Raw genomic sequence first — 16,852 nt, 5'->3', positions numbered from 1 at the left:
TATGGGAACATGACATAGTAACAAGGCTAAATGTAGAAGGAAGCAGGTAGGAGGCATGCCAAGTTTCAACAACACTACTGGTAGCCTAGAATATCCTTGTATGAACAACTGTCATGAAGAAGAACTCAAAAACTTTCATTCCTTAATTCAACTAAGCACAAAACAAGGTTGGTCTTCCACACAGCACACATGCAGATGTTCTTTGGTGAATTTGCCCAGATTAGTTGCCTATTTCTCCCAGGCTATTCACTGTCATCACAAGGATTGGTTGCTTTGTTTGTTTATGTGAAGCCATTATATTCCATTTGGAATACAGAATAATACCCATGTGATGATAAAAGCAACTGCTTGTGCAGAAAAGTATAGCTGTTGAGACATGTTCAATGTATTCTGACTTTCTTTTAAATGCAAACTGGCAGATGGAAACAGAGCAGAGCCAACAAAATGTAGTCATCCAACTATTTGTTCAGTAGCTCAGCCCTACAGACCATTTCGAAGACTTTGGATTTAGTTAATCTCACTCACGTCTGGAAAAATATCAAGAAGAGAAAAACTAATGTCCATTGTTGCGGACCACTCATTTGAATGTGCCTACTACATCACCAATTTCTTCATGTTACAGCAAGTACTGGATTTTAAAGAAATTTCTAGGTATACACCAACCTGTTTGTAATACTGATGCTTCCAGTAATGGGCTTACAATATGTCCTGGTAGATGCAAGAGCTCTATGATGGGTGGGGGGTGGAGTTAAGAGTCATTTACACAAAGTGAATGGAGCAGCACTCTGATGTATCACAGACCAGGTTTCCGGACGTATCACAGGCCAACCATTGTTTAGAGCTCATCTACCCTTGTCTATCATCTGCTCAGAACTCAGCTTCATTAGTTTACTTCTGTCTCCAAAGGTGTGACACACTCTTCAGGTGGAATCAGAACCCTAACCATGGCTTGCCAATAGTCTATCACAGGCATCCCCAAACTTCGGCCCTCCAGATGTTTTGGACTACAATTCCCATCTTCCCCGACCACTGTTTCTGATAGCTAGGGATCATGGGAGTTGTAGGCCAAAACATCTGGAGGGCCGCAGTTTGGGGATGCCTGGTCTATCAATTCAGAGAACAGCAAATCAGAGAGTTTGAAAATCAGCTTTAAACTATGCTGGTTTCAAAGGATTCTGGCTTATTCTTCCTTCTTTATCTGGTTCAGATATTAAAACAAACTGTAACTTAGCTGAACAAACCATGGCTTTACATTAATAGTCAAAGTATTACGATTATTCAAATCTGCGGTCTTATCCTGCTTACTAGAAGCCACAATTTCTTTATCTAATGGAAAGGAGATCCATGGAAATGGAGAAATGCATATATAATTTAAAACAAAGTAATGAAGTGTCCTTTGTGGCCAATTTACATCACCCCCTTAAATGAGAGTACACACATAACAAATCCCTCCTCTACCTGTCACCAAGGCCTCCTTGATAAGAGAAAAACAACAACTCCTCCTCTGCTTGCTTTATGATCAAAGAAGAGAGGGTGCTGTTTGTTTGGGCTCCAGTTACTTGTCCCTTTCGCGTGCTGCCACATGACCAGTGCACAAGATCTCTCTTGACACTGGCCTTTGAACTAGCCTCTTTTTGGCTGGAATTGCTTGCAAGGAAGGGGTATTTTGTCATGGACCATTTGATAGGAGTACAAATCAACTGAGTATTTAAGCAACTTCATACTTTTACTCCTGCCTTACAACTCACCACTAAATCATTCAGCAAACCCGCCTCTGCACTCTTGCAATAACAAAACTGATGTTATGCCCGTTTCATTCCCCTATCCTGTGAAACCAGAGCCAGGTTTGGCACATGCAACTGAAATGACGGGAGCCCAGTTCAGTTCCTCCCCCTTGCTCCCCCTCCCAAAGCATCTATTGGAGGAAGCAGTGCTTTTATTACCAGCCAAAAGAGCATCAGGTTACCACCGCAGTTGGTGCCCAAGCATGCAACAGCAATGGGATCATGTGGCATCAGAATGAATTCACTGCACAGCTTTCTGCAAATGTTTTAATTACTTATCAAAGGAGCTTGTGTGAGCACAATGGGAATCAAGTTTTCCCTGGAAGAAATGCAGAAGTGCCTGCAGGCCTTTTACTGCATTTCCTCATTTTATCCCCCACTGGACTACGACACAAGTTCAGTCTTTACTGCATCCCTCCACTGTCCCGAAAACCATTCTTTAAGAATCACTATTCACGGGCATATTGCAATCAGTGTACCACACTTTTAAAACCCTCTACATATAATGAAGCTACTCATAGCTACTGACATTCCATCACACTTCCATTTCCTCAGATTAAGAGCAGACGCTCCACAGGCTGTTTTAACAGAGCACCGTGCAAATATTTAGCAAACTGTGTTTGGATATAATCCCAATTACGCCCACAATCTTGAGAATGAGTTCTCCCACAAGAATGTTACACAGTGTCAATGTCCTTTCTGCCACAGGAAACCAAAGCTTAGTTTGCATCCATAGTCCGGCTTTCTGAAAATTGCTTCTGGAGCACATTGGTTTAGCTGAAGAGAACCAATATTGAGATCATTTTAGTGCAAATGCTGTATGTCCTACTTACTATGGACCTTCACCACTTAGCTTTGAAAATATATGATGCCTAAATACGTAATCTGACCATTTACTTTCAAAGCAAAATCAGACTTCCTACGCAAAAAATGGCATTATTTTATCACTCAGATGCATATCCTTTAAAATATTAACTGCCATTTCTTGTCCTTTTGAGTCTCCAGAATGGCAGACCTCAGGCTGCTATCCAATATCCACTTAGCTGGGAGTAAGGACCATTAAGCGCAATGAGCTTTGCTTATAAGTGGACATTCATAATATGGCATAGTGAAACAAACTTCCTCAATGCAAAAACACAACTATGTAATCCCAGTTCAGTTAAAATTCACTTTAGTCATTAATAGAGCCAATGATAAATACTGCACTTTGCCAAGGCTGTATATTATTTTCCTTAGTACACAAAGGCACTTGGCAGAGGAATGCTGCAGTACTACTTAGCACTATTCCAATTCAGTAGTGATATGAATACTCCTTGTGAAGTGTATTTCACTGCAACCTTAAGAACATTTGTATATAGAGAGAAACAAAAATTATTCAAGAAGATGAAGAAATTCTGCCTTATGCTTTCTTTGCTACCCCACATCCCCTATAGATAAAATATAGTTAAGATGCTTCTCAATACTGGATTTAAATTAGTCACTACAAAATTAAGATGATCATTGTGATCTAAATGCAAGACGAATTGGGAGAAACTGATTTCAAACCTGTTGCGGACAATGGGATCGATTATTTAAAACCCACAGGTTAGCTTGCATGTTTAAAAGCACACAACTATAGTATATGTGCAAACGTTAGACAAAGAAAGACAGGATTACTTGAAAAGCTGGTAACATGAAATGCACACAGGCATTATTACCATTAGCTGTGAACTAGGATCAGATCTGAAACCCTATTTGGACCCTTCTCATTTAATACCACATTAAAACAGTACTCAGAACACTCCCACTGTTCTTTGTAAAGACAAAGGAATATTGGTTCTCTCCTCAACCCCTGCCCCATCTTCAGACTGTGGGACAAGCCATAATTTCCCACAAAGGTGGAAAAAGTTAGTGTATTCCATTTTCTCTACCCACAAAGCTGTTAAGTAACAGAACTGCAGAAGAGTCACTTACCCTCTTTAGCCACGTGAAGTGTTTGTAAATATCAATCTCACTCTCCATGCTTCGGGCCCATCTCAGCAATTATATTCCCTGGGTTCAGAGCTTTGTTCTGGAGAGAGACCACAATCTTTCTATCTAGTGCTCTCCCCAACTCACACTGAGTTTCTCTACCTCTTGCAAGCTGGATGTCTGTACATATTTGACTTAAAATTGTCCCCCGGGCTCCTTCTAAACTCTTCTGCTGAATGTACACACACAACTGTACAAACTTCAGGCAGCGTCTCCCCACCTCCCCAACCCAGAGAGCATCTGGTTTTTTTTTAAGCAGAGATCAGTCATCAACAGGCAGTAATATCATTCTAAAGGCTTCAAAAGATGCATAATGCCAGATGGTCTGAGGGGAAAAAAGAGAGAGGGAGGGAGGGGGAAAGGGAAGCTTCAGTAGTGCAGTTGAAAACTGCAGTGAGAGTGTTCCCTTTTAATGGTAAAATAACAAGCTAAAAATTGCTAGGCTGTCATAGAGAAACTATTTTCAAGTAATGCCTTCACTAGCTTTCTGTTTCAAGAGTGGCTGGAACTCATTACCCAAAGACCCTCTATTTCCTGTCTCTGTTTTACTCGTGTTTATCAGAACGCTCCTCAGCGTCCCAATTTATTTCAGGCTGAGACTTAGCTAAAAATAAGTCCTGCCGTTTGAGAATTGCTGGTTACTCCATTCTCACAAAGGCACAAATATTTTAGGACAGCCCCCTTCTGCACAAAGCCAAGCTTTCCTTGTACAGATTTCCAAGAGGGGGCAATGCATCAACAGATTGCAAAAATACATTCAACATCTTTACATTCCCTGGCTGAAGATGGAAGCACCCAGGAATTGTTGTAGTCACATGAGGGTACATATCAAAGCAATGCTTAAGGTGTGTTTGTTGCATTCACACCCCACCTTTTTCTCCAAGGAGCTCACATGGTTCAACCCTCCTCATTAAATCCCCATAACAAGCTGGGTTTCCGTTTGTCTTTTTTTTTTTTAATACATTTTATTCCAATTTTCCAAATTCAACAAATTAACAAAACCAATCTTTTATACAAAATCTTATATTCACATCTTTTACCTTGCTCCGCCGAGCTATGACTTCCCCCCCTCCCTTCATGTGGGTTTCTTGTTAATTCCCTTTTTTGCAGTTCCTTTTTTGACATATTGGTCAATTCGTAAGGTTTATTTTAATCCTGCGAGAGTTTTTAATGATCTACAGTTTTTCTCCATATAGTCCACATATTTACTCCAGTCCTTTTGAAACCTTGTCTCCCCCTGGTCACGAATCTTGCATGTCAATCTAGCAAGTTCAGCATAGTCCCATCATTTTTATCTGCCACTCCACAATTGTAGGTAATTCCTGTAATTTCCATTTTTGGGCTAACAAAGTCCTAGCCGCGGTTGTTGCATACATAAACAGTGTTTGATCTTCTTTTCTAATCTCTCCTCCCATTATTCCTAACAAAAATGCTTCTGGTTTTTTTGGAAAAGTATATCTAAACATCCTTTTCAATTCGTTATATAAACTTTCCCAAAATCTTTTAACTTTTTCGCATGTCCACCACATATGATAAAATTCACCATCTTTCTCTTTACATTTCCAGCAACTTTTGTCACTCATTCTATACATTTTAGCTAATTTAACTGGAGTTAAATACCATCTGTACATCATCTTATATACATTTTCTTTCAAGGCAGTACATGCTGTAAATCTTAAAGTTTGATTCCATAATTTCAACCACGCATCATATTCAATATTATGCCCCAAATCTTTTGCCCATTTAATCATCACTTCTTTTGTCAACTCATCTTTTGTATACCACTCCAACAACAAATCATACATCTTTGCCAAAAGCTTTGTTTTGCCTTCTAGCACTTCTATTTGAAATTTGGATCTTTCCGTTTGTCATTTTGGTTGTGCCCCTTTCTTCTTCTCTGCAACAGAGAAGAAGAGCTCTGTCAACAGCTTTGGCTCTTGACTAGTTCAGATACATTGCATGTAATATTTGAGAGGGGGAAATGGCAAGTGAACATATTACATGCCTAACAAGCGCTTAGCTGCACCACCTACCCATCCCCAAAATGTGTGCCCATTGTGCTATTTTCCAATAAAGCTCAAGGTGAGCAACCTTTTTCAGTGGTGGGCCGGACTATATTTTTGGGGGGGAAATGAACGAATTCCTATACCCCACAAATAACCCAGAGATGCATTTTAAATAAAAGTACACATTCTACTCATGTAAAAACAGCAGGCAAGCCCCACAAATAACCCAGAGATACATTTTAAATAAAAGGACACAGTCTACTCATGTAAAAATACGCTGACTCCCAGACTGTCCATGGGCTGGATTGAGAAGGCAATTGGCTGCATCCGGCCCACGGGTCTTAGGTTGCCTACCCCTGCTCAAGAACATACCCAAGTATCTTTAAAGCAGGCAGGCTGTGTTTATTCTTTTGGAAAATATATCATGCCATGTCAGACTACTGGACCATCCAGCTCAGTACTGCCCCACACTGACTGGCAGCACCTCTCCACGGCTTTAGAGAGGAATCTTTTCCAGTCATACCTGGAGATGGTGGGGATTTTATCACTTGCCACACCCAAAGCATGAACTGTCCCACTGAGCTATCGGCCTTTCTTAACCAAATGCCCCAAAGAAACATCTACATGTAGTAACTCACCTAGACTAGACATGCTTACTATGGGTAGCTAACTGTTGATCATGGAAAGAAACTGCCACCTGCCACAGCAAAAAGTGCCAGCTGCTAGGCCCCCTTTTTCTTAGGCAGATGTCTAGGGGTGCTTCAAGACAGGAAGTCACAAAGATCTGGGGGTTTTGGAGGGAGGGGCAGATCAGGTCCCACACATTCCTGTTTTTAGCCATGGATATTCAGAGCACACCAGTGGGTGGGGGGTTGACAGAAAGTATCTCTGTGGTGATTTTCTGCCTCTATCCTCAGTCACTCTTCCCCCACCCTCCACTCCTCCCCTTTTTTCTGTTCTGGGCATGTGCACAGTTTATTTATATACCTGTGCGCACATGCCTTTTCTTAAGCAAACAACGAATTTCCAAGAGCCACTGTTACCAGTTTGTGTTACCATCTTTCACAATGCCCAAAGGCCACTTGACAAAATGGGGCGGGAGCTAGAAGCAATCTCCATTTCAGTGTCTTGCTCTGTGCAGCATCCATGAATGGGGAAAATGCACACCTTGAAAAAGAAGTACCCAAACAGGAAGCAAACCCCCGAGGGTAGGCAACAGCAACAGAATGGCACGAGCTTTCCCGTCTGATCACTTAACCATGACAAAAAGGTACTCTTGGAATTACAGTAATGCTAGGCACTGGGAACAGTCAAGCATCTTCACAACAATATCAGGATTGTACTACTGAAGTTATTAAGAATGGCTCAAATAGCTACCCCAAAATAGTACCCCACAGGAAGAACAAGATGTTAAAGACAGCTTCCAGTTTGTCCAAGCCGTGGGTTACTTGATCTGGCATGGAATTCTATCTCCCCAAGCGGATTCCAACTACTGCAACTTCCTCATCCAAATCTCACTATGGGCCAAACCAAGTATTATGTTCAATACATAGTTTAATGCAGGGTCATTTTTTTCTACTTTGCATAATAGAAGCAGCAACAGCGGAGCCTAACCAGAATCATGGCTGGGGAATTTTTTAAAACCTCTCTGACACAGAAAGACAGAACTGCTGTCTTAGTTACTTCTAAATCTACATAATATATCAAAAGATGGGGGTGAAAAACCTAAGTGTGGATATATTTCAGGCATGCTGGTATGCAGTAACGTACTATGACAGCATATGCTAACATACGCCCCAATGAAAACCTACGTAGGTCACTTAAAGCAATCTCCCCAAGACCACCCATACTGGTTTCTCTTTCAATAAATTAGACATCCCACAGACATTTCAATGAGTTTCAAGCCTTGAGGACAGCAAGTTCTGGCAGATTGCCAAGACAGAGTTCTCTTACCACCCACACATCATACCACCATTTATGGTGAGAGGAATGCCTACTGTAAAGACACCCGAGTGCCCTAGTCAGCATGCATCTCAACTTAAAAACTAGGGCTCTCCATAGGCAATATACCCACCACCACCACCATCAATGGGCAAACTAAGAACAGGCTTCAGTTCTACAAACACTTCTATACCTCTCCCACTTCTTCACTTGTGGGATATATACCTGAGAGAGCCAAGGAGATCCCATGATCTAATAAACACAGAAAAATAACAATGTTTGTTTCTCCCAGGGTGAGGAGCCTGGGGCAAGGGCAGGGATTACGTAAGCCCAAAGCCAACTGCTACTCTCTCCCTGGGCATAATTCTCAGTGGAGATGGGAGGCAGAAGGAAGAATCTGAACACATCCTAGAAATTAAAAGCACTAGAATCTGTGTTTTTGGACAGACTGGCGATACATGAATAGGACCACCAAGACCACACTGTTAGAAGATGGTAATTTATTTATTTTTTAAGAGAAGTTAGATTCTTGACTAGTTACTTCATCAGCTAAGCTTTACGCTTTCGGTTAAAATCTCCTAGGTCTTTAGTTAAGCTGATTGTACTTCATATGTGCTGCATGTACAGAAACGTGGCTTTGAAAGCGCTGGTTACAGAAGAGCTTTGTTTGATTGGCTTAGCACTTCCCCCATTACCCTACCACACTGTAGCATGCCACTCAAGCCCAGCTGTCCCTGCCCAGAAGCAGGTCCCCTCCCTGAAAACAGGCAATAAGTAATAAGGGAGAGCTACACCATCCTGTTTGCTAGCCTAAACACGTGAACACTAGCAGCCCTCGTCAAAAACAATGTTTTAAAATATCTAACGTACCTATTTCTGGTTCAGCAACTCCTTCCAGATTTCACGCAACTGCACCTTGATTTTTCCCCTGCACCTTCTTCTGAGCCAAAAAGGAAATTAGAAAATTCAGAGGCTTTTATCTGGCACTCCTGTCAGTGCCCTATCGGTTAGGAATGTTGATAAAGTGCATTCCGTTGAGTCACATGCTACCTGAGTCTTAGTTTTATGTCATGTTTGAGCTTTGGCCCCATGTAAATGCAAGAAAAAAATAAGTTTAAACAAACTTTAAAACAACCATCTCTCTATTTAACAAACTGGATGGTGTGAATGTTGTCTAAATAAGATCTATAGGAGTGATTGAGAGCCATCCACCTTCCGGCCCATTCATTTTATTTTGTCCAGGATATAAAGAGTATGTATTCTTAATTATGAAACACAGTGCATTCATTACTTGGCATTATATACTTACAAATGCAGAACTCTGCTGAAAGTAGACCACTTGCTATGTTGATTTACTAGTCCACTTTTTGTTTAAGAAGTGTACGGTTTGCCATCTCTCCATGTCAGAAAATAAAAGCAAAGCGTCACTGTACAGACAAACTATTACTTCCTGGAACATACTCTGAAGAGTTAACCCTTGAGTTTACAAAACCAGTGGAACAAGATCTGCTTCTTTTTCCTAAGTACACACACTGATGAGCTCCTTCAAAGCATTTTAGACATTTTTATCACTTCCTTTTTGTTCTTCGTTTGTTGCTAGGACTTTTAAAATTTATATACTACCACTCTATCCTAAAATAACTATAAATATATTAGCAGCCACTGCATTAAAGCCACCTACCAACTTTGCTCCAGTGCTAATATTTCATTGAAATTTTTGCAAACAAGGTCCCATTAAGAAGAAAGCCAAATACAGTAAATAAAATCCAGCACATTAAACATATGCAAATTATTTGTGGAATAAAGAAGTCTGTAAGGTAAAGGGACCCCTGACCATTAGGTCCAGTCGTGAGCAACTCTGGGGTTGCAGCGCTCATCTCGCGATATTGGCCAAGGGAGCCGGCGTCATGTGGCCAGTATGACAAAGCCACTTCTGGCGAACCAGAGCAGCACACGGAAACGCCGTTTACCTTCCCGCTGTAGCGGTACCTATATATCTACTTGCACTTTGACGTGCTTCTGAAATGCTAGGTGGGCAGGAGCTGGGACTGGGCAATGGGAGCTCACCCCATCGCGGGGATTTGAACCGCCGACCTTCTGACCAGCAAGCCCTAGGCTCAGTGGTTTAAACCACAGTGCCACCCGCGTTCCTTTAAAAACCTGAAGAAAGTTAATCTGATAAATCTCTTCGTAGAAAAAACAAGTTCTACAGAATGTGCACTCCCACAGAAAGCAACATTCTGCTATAGCTTCCATTGTCTGTAAGGAGAGCTTTAGTGGATTAAATGAAAAATCAGGGGGGTGGGAACTTGCGGGGAATGAGGCATTCCCCCATATACTCTGGATCCAGATTCCATGCCAAGCATTCAAGTTTACAGTGGTACCTCGGGTTATGAACAGTCCTGCTTACTAACACTTCGGGTTATGAACTCCACAAACCCAGAAGTAGGTGTTCCGGGTTGCGAACTTTGCCCCGGGATACAAACGCAATCTGCTTCCAGGGAGGGCCGCCTATGTAGGGAATGCGCTCCGGGTTAAGAACGGACTTCTGGAATGAATTAAGTTCATAACCCGAGGTACCACTGTACAGTAATGTGACAAGGTGAGCCTAGAAACTGTAACCCGTGAATCCACCTTGAAAGTTGAACAGGTATGTTTCCCATGGCAAACTTTATGTATGCTTCTTCAAGTCCCATGAGAAAGATGGGATATCACAGACTCACAATTTTTTAATACATGATCTAAGTCGCCTAGTCTCCACACTCATTACAGGGATTTTCTAATTACAGCATGAGTGCGAAATAAGCAAGAACACTAGTAAACTTTTTTTAAAAAATGTAATGTACAACTACCGGTAAGCATTTTCTAACATTTTTATCACACACACACCCACACCCTTTCTTTAAGCAGCTCTGGGTGCAGAACAATGAAAAACCACCATCAGAGATCTGCATAAAATACTACAAAACTAGAAATACAGTGCCTCATGTTTCACTACTAGTAAATTAGAACATATTTAAACTCATGTGATGTTTTAATTGCAAGTCCCATTACAGCTTATTTTGTCCTGTCTTCCTTTCCAAGCCTGCATGATTAAACCAGGCTCAGGTTGCATATCCTGAATGAAAAACAGAGTTCCTCTAGCAGATGCAGTAGATTTTGGGATATATAATGTGTGTGTCACTGAACACCACTACTCTCAATACATCACTCTGTCTTCTCAGAAACTGTAGCAGTAAATGGTACCTGCCTCTGGCTATAAGTAAGGATAAAGTCAGTGGTGTTCAGGCCACAATTTTAGGATCTCTACTATTTATTTAGGTCAGAAAGTCAGGACTGCAGTAACTAGAAATACCAAGATATTGCTTTATATATATATAGAACTAGCTGGCCCAGCCACGCGTTGCTGTGGGTCATCCCTGTGATCCCCCCCCCGTCCCGATCCATGACGTATCCCACCCCTCCTCCCTCCAACCCCCTGGCTCATCCCTGTGTTTCAGTAGGATACCCTTCCCTCTGTTTTCCCCGGGGAGTGTTGTCCCCTCCCCCCTGTATCTCCATACATTGGCCCCTGCGCACGCATCGTGAACATTTTTAGAATCATAGAATCGTAGAGTTGGAAGAGACCACGAGGGCCATCCAGTCCAACCCCCTGCCAAGCAGGAAACACCATCAAAGCATTCCTGATATAAAATATATTTTATATATTTAGATTTAAAAATTTGAAATAAGAACATGAGAAGCAGAAGCTATTATTGTTTAATTTTATTTTTGGGGTTGTCATTTATTTTGGTGGGTATTGTATGATTTGGGCGTTGTGTGTTTTGGGGGGGTTTTGTGTGTGTTTTTGCTGATGATGTCTAATTTGTGTGCCACTTTTTTTCGTTTTATCACTATTTAAGGTATGAAAGCTGTGCTTTTTTGGGAAAAAAATTATGCTAGATCCCTCACTGATGGGCAAGGTACGCTTTGTCCTAATTTGATGCAATTTTGTTCAGCGGTTACGGAGAAAGGCTGTGACCTCTGCACGCGCAATGCCTACATTTTTATATATATAGATAAATGAAATCCACATCACTAAAAGAAATGTGCTACTTTTCAGTTACAAATTTCACCTGAAGTTAAAAATGTGTCCATTGGTTATGATTATAGGGCTAAAAATATTTCCAGCATGAAAAAAAATTATTTCAGGATGCGTGTTTATATACATTTTTTTTGAAAAAGAATGCCCCAAAGATTATATTTTTGTGCCAGTGCACTGCTGTACAACAAGAGTACAACTTCAGCACTATTTTTTCCTTGGTAATTTTCATACTAGAAACATTTGAATGCAAGACAATGAACTGGTTTGCATGTAGTGCCCAGTCAAATCATGGCTTAACATGTGGGTCTCCTTGCAGCTGCTGTCCTCCTCCCTGGTCCTGCTGTTGCACCGTTGCAAGCTAAGCCATGGTTTGACTTAGCATGTTGTCCAAACCAGGGCTTGGGCTTTGTCTAGACAAACCATGAGCTACGAAACAACGAACAACACTTGAATATAGCTCATGGTTCATCTGGAGGGAGACAAACCACGAGTCCAGGTTTGGACAACACACTAAGCTAAGCAGCAGGTGCGCAATGACAAACAATCTCCTCTTTGGGAAGCCCATAAACTCACCCTTAGCCATGGTTTGAGTAGCCTTAAGTGCAAACCTGCTCATTGTTATATCACTAAATCTGATTGGAATGTATGTTGATATCACTGAGCACATTGGAAGCCAATGCAGAGTAGAAAAGGCAAACTCTCCACAGATTAACTTGGACACCCCCCCCCAAATGGAGGAACTCAAAATAATTTTTCCAAGTCAATCTAAGGGCTTGGGGAACAGCCTATGCACACCAATCATCACTGTCTCCAAAAGTTTTTGCAGCTAAGACCATTTCTCATAACACCCTTCCCCTTCTACTTACAAGTAATTGCAGAAGAAAGAGAAGCAATGACACACAGGGAAAGAAGTAGAGCGAGACCACTTTCTTAATAATTGGGCCCTAAATAATAATCTGTACTTTTATGCATTTTTGTTCAGAAGCACTAGAAATGCAAGATTCCTGCCCAAATTATAGGTTGGTATATTGGCCAGTTTAACCATGCATTATATTTTTGGCATTGACAGTAAGATTAGTATATAATTACATAGCTCACTTCAACATTCAAAATGCTTCCAGGAATGGCTTTTTGTGTCTTTTTTCTTTAAAAAAAATAAAGTATCCAAACTAAAGGTCACTCTGGAATTGGGGGTGAGAGGATATTCTATTACATCTTCTTATGCAAACATAATTCTGATCCAAATATTTCTTCTTAGCTATACTTTCCAGAGGAGTTTTAAGGTATTTTATTGATGCTGCCTTTAAGAATGCAGCATCAACATTTGCAAAATTAAAGCCATGTATCATATTATGTCAATACCAAGATCAGGCAATTGATGCTTCAAGGTGATTAAGTGATTTGCAAGGAAGCCCAAAAACTATTGCCATTTATTTAGTAGTAAGATAGGAGATATTTAAGAAGGACTTTTTCCATTCTTCAGTGCCGTTAGAACTAGAGCACTGTATCCTCATCATTTTTTTAAAAAAACTTACAAAATAGACACCAATACCAAATCTCCCTCTCCCCTCAAAGTTGCAGAACTATTCATAGTGCACATTTAAATACATTTTCAGAGTAGCAGTGGTAGCCGTAAATCCTTCATTAGGACCGAAAAGTCAACATTGTGAAATGTAAAGTCAGGTGGAAGAATGGTAACTAAGTTTGAACGCAAATGGAAACCTTTAGGAAAAGTTGTATTTTTGTGGTTTGATGGCTCATAACATCAGTCTTATTTAGAATAATACTATGAAATTAAGTATCATTAGAAATATAATTTAATACAGGATATAATGCAACCAACTGTTTTTAATTATCTTTATTGTATCAAAAGTTATAACCAAATAAACAAGTTATACACAGAAAACCATTATAAAGAGTATTCCATAACTTCTCATAATTTATGTTAGTACTTTGTATGGAAACCTTTTGCCGCAATTACAGCCCTACAATGGTGTCCCAAGGAGTGAACCAAGGATTTTGCATCTGTCAATTGTGCTTCATTCCTTGGTTGCTTTTTAAATCAGATTCACAAATTTTTCTGGATTCAGGTTAGCTGTTACATCACTTTCTAGATGACCAGCCAACGCTTTTCACTTTGTATGTTCTAGGTCATTTTTCAGTCATGGAAATCCACTTCTTACATAAGGCAGCTGTGCTTTCTTTTTTGAGTTATGAGTTATTCTACATATGATAGAATAAAGATACTTCAGCAGAGTTTGTTGCATCATATTCTGCATTAAATTATCTTTCTAATGGTATATAATTTTATGGTATTATTTGGTGGTGTTATTCTAAAAAAGACTGCTGTTATGAGCCATCAAACCTTAGAAATACAACTTTCCCCAAAAGCTTCCATGCCAAGAATGGTTTAGTGTATAATTTTTAATGTTGAGATTACTACCTACCCACTTTGTGATCCCTCATTGCTAAAACATTTAGCAAATAATTATGTCATTGTATCCAATATCAGCAAGTAACCAATAATTATCTCAAGCTTGTGTTCTGTTGTTTAGAGAAGCCTAGATTATTCCCAGAGATAAGTGTTATTTAGTGAGCACACACATAGAAACAGTGTTTTCACATATGGATACATATGGATACAATGACTTAATACTTCGATGCCATGCAACATTATAATATAGCTCAAAGTGTTGCATAAACAGATACCGTCAACTTTCTACTCTTGTTCAGAAGGAAAACTATTTGGCACAGTTACCCAGATTGCTGTTTGAAATAAATGCTGTGTTGGTGCTGACTTTTAAAGCCCTAAACGGCCTCGGTCCTATATACCTGAAGGAGCGTCTCCACCCCCATTGTTCAGCCCGGACAAGCAAAGCTACAGGGAACCAGGCAGAGGGCCTTCTCAGCAGTGGCGCCCTTCCTGTGGAATGCCCTCTCTTCAGATGTCAAGGAGATAAAGAACTACATAACTTTTAGAAGACATCTGGAAGACAGCCCTGTTTAGGGAAGTTTTTAATCTGTGGTATTTTAATGTATTTTGTTATTTGTTGGAAGCTGCCCAGAGTGGCGGGGAAAACCCAGCCAGATGGGCAGGGTATAAATAAATAAATAATAATAATAACAACAACAATCCAGTCCTCCATATTTTGTAAAAGAAACACTTCATTTCCCCCCTCATTCCATCAAACAGAAACCACACCAACAAGATTACATCCACAGCATGTTTTTAATTCTAGATCTTTTATTTTATTTTTTGGAAGATCCAGCACCTCTCTGCATTATTTACTGACATGTATTTACTTACACATACCATCTTAATACAAGCCTTCACAAAGCAGCTTACAATAAGTTAATGAATACGAACATCATTAAAAATAGGGATAGGGGAACTTGTGACCCATTAAGGTGGTTGTCAGCCCGAGGTATGCATGACCAACAGGCAGGGGTGATGAGAGTTGTAGATCAGTAACATCTGAACTACAGATGTTCAAGAGACCCCTGAAATGCCTAACCTACTTAAACTCAAAAGACTGGTAACTGGACAAATCGATTTGGCAAAGCTTTAGGCCAGACTCCTGAAATGTAGAGCTTTGTTCCAAAATCCCCTGTGTGTACCTTTGTTCTTGGGATACTGTCATTGTCAGGGAAAAGAGGGGACTTTTGTACATTCTTCCTTCTCCCTGCAACTTCCTGTGGCTCCTGAAAATCTGCTTTGGAGGGTTGGGACCTTGTACTGGAGGCTGCAGGAGAAGAGGGGGGGGGTTGGGATTCCACTGCATCCTTTCTCCAGGGGAAGCCTCTGCTGGATAGCAGTACTGTCCACAAACAGAAGGAGGACTTCTCTCCATGAAAAGGCTAGTCAGGAGACAACCCTACATTCACCCCGCCTTAAAAAGAAAGGGCTCAAGGCCAAAACTGCATTTGACAATATGGACTGGCCTATAATTTAAGCAGGCAAGCCATTTTTCGCTTTTGGTAGAAGTGCCAATCTGTGGTGGGCAGGGCGATGTGGTTAGAAGCAAGTTGTACTTTCCTCCCAAATAAGGCTTATTTGCACAGCGTATGAACTCTAGATTCAATACCTCGATTCCAGCACTTGCAAAAAGAAGGGACTGAACACTCATATTTTCATTACTGACATTCTTTTACTGAAAGGGATGTATCAAGTAGGACAAAAATTGCTTTCTCCAAAGCCAATGAATTAGACTTTATTGTATGTTAAGAACCAAGGAGTCATGTTTCTTTCCTAAGGGCACTTCATATGTGTATTACAATTTTTTCAACAGATCACCGAGACTCTGAGAACATCAGGATTTGCACCACCCCCAAAACTTACACAACTGCTTTCCAATGGAGAAAAAAGGGAGAGGGGTTGTGTTCTGTGAGAAGAAAAAAGAACTGAATGAAATGGGTACTGTACTTGAATGTTTGTTTTAAAGCCTGACAAAAACGGAGCCGCACAAGGGAAATTTTACTTGCAAAGCAACAATAACTTGACTTAAAACAACAACAAAGGATGACAACACACGTAGTGCAAAACCTTAAAGTGGACTAAACCTTGAAGTGGAGTCTCTCTTGAATCGCTGCTGTCATCAAAGCACACCTTCACATTGGCTTTGAAGGGATTTGTGTCAGATGAGCAGCACACATTGACTGTAGAAAGCCTACATGGCCTAATCATGAAGTATCAGTTTACGATTACTGAACTCAAAAGGAGAAACTGAGGGCATTGAATGAGTAATCAATAGCAGAGCCACAGTCTGTAGGGCAGGAAGTTGTTGTATTGCCCACCTTTCACCACAGACACAATCATTAATGGGATAGAACTATATATTTGCTAAAGATACCAACTTAAGTACGTAATATTTCTAATTCAGATGAAAAAATGGATGCCAGTTAGGCTGTTTGAGCTTTAAAGAACTGTAATGCAACACTAAGAATGCAACTGGAAACCTTGACCTCCACATCGCTTGCTAACTAAACAGATTGCAGTGGCTTTCAGACTGCTAGCTTGTCACCACATT

At 40.5% G+C, this 16,852-nt stretch overlaps 1 protein-coding gene across 10 annotated transcripts in view; it reads right to left on the bottom strand.

Moving 5' to 3' along the window:
* Nucleotides 1–16,852, bottom strand: part of PPFIBP2 (PPFIA binding protein 2) — a 123,404-nt gene that overhangs the window by 67,967 nt on the left and 38,585 nt on the right. For 2 of the 10 annotated variants that reach the window (XM_060275477.1, XM_060275482.1), the window contains exon 1: nt 3,738–8,582. The exons of 5 other annotated variants lie outside the window; for them this stretch is intronic. In XM_060275477.1, coding sequence (XP_060131460.1) covers nt 3,738–3,785 — 48 coding nt within the window. In that variant the 5' untranslated portion in view covers nt 3,786–8,582. Of the gene's footprint in view, nt 1–3,737; nt 8,583–8,611; nt 9,005–9,050; nt 9,797–16,852 lie in introns of those variants that run through there. 3 more of the 10 variants (XM_060275492.1, XM_060275490.1, XM_060275487.1) reach the window with 3 other exon arrangements.

Source organism: Zootoca vivipara, chromosome 1 (assembly GCF_963506605.1).
Source record: "Zootoca vivipara chromosome 1, rZooViv1.1, whole genome shotgun sequence".
Classification (NCBI taxonomy): domain Eukaryota; kingdom Metazoa; phylum Chordata; class Lepidosauria; order Squamata; family Lacertidae; genus Zootoca; species Zootoca vivipara.
This window is presented reverse-complemented; position numbering and strand designations above follow the sequence as displayed.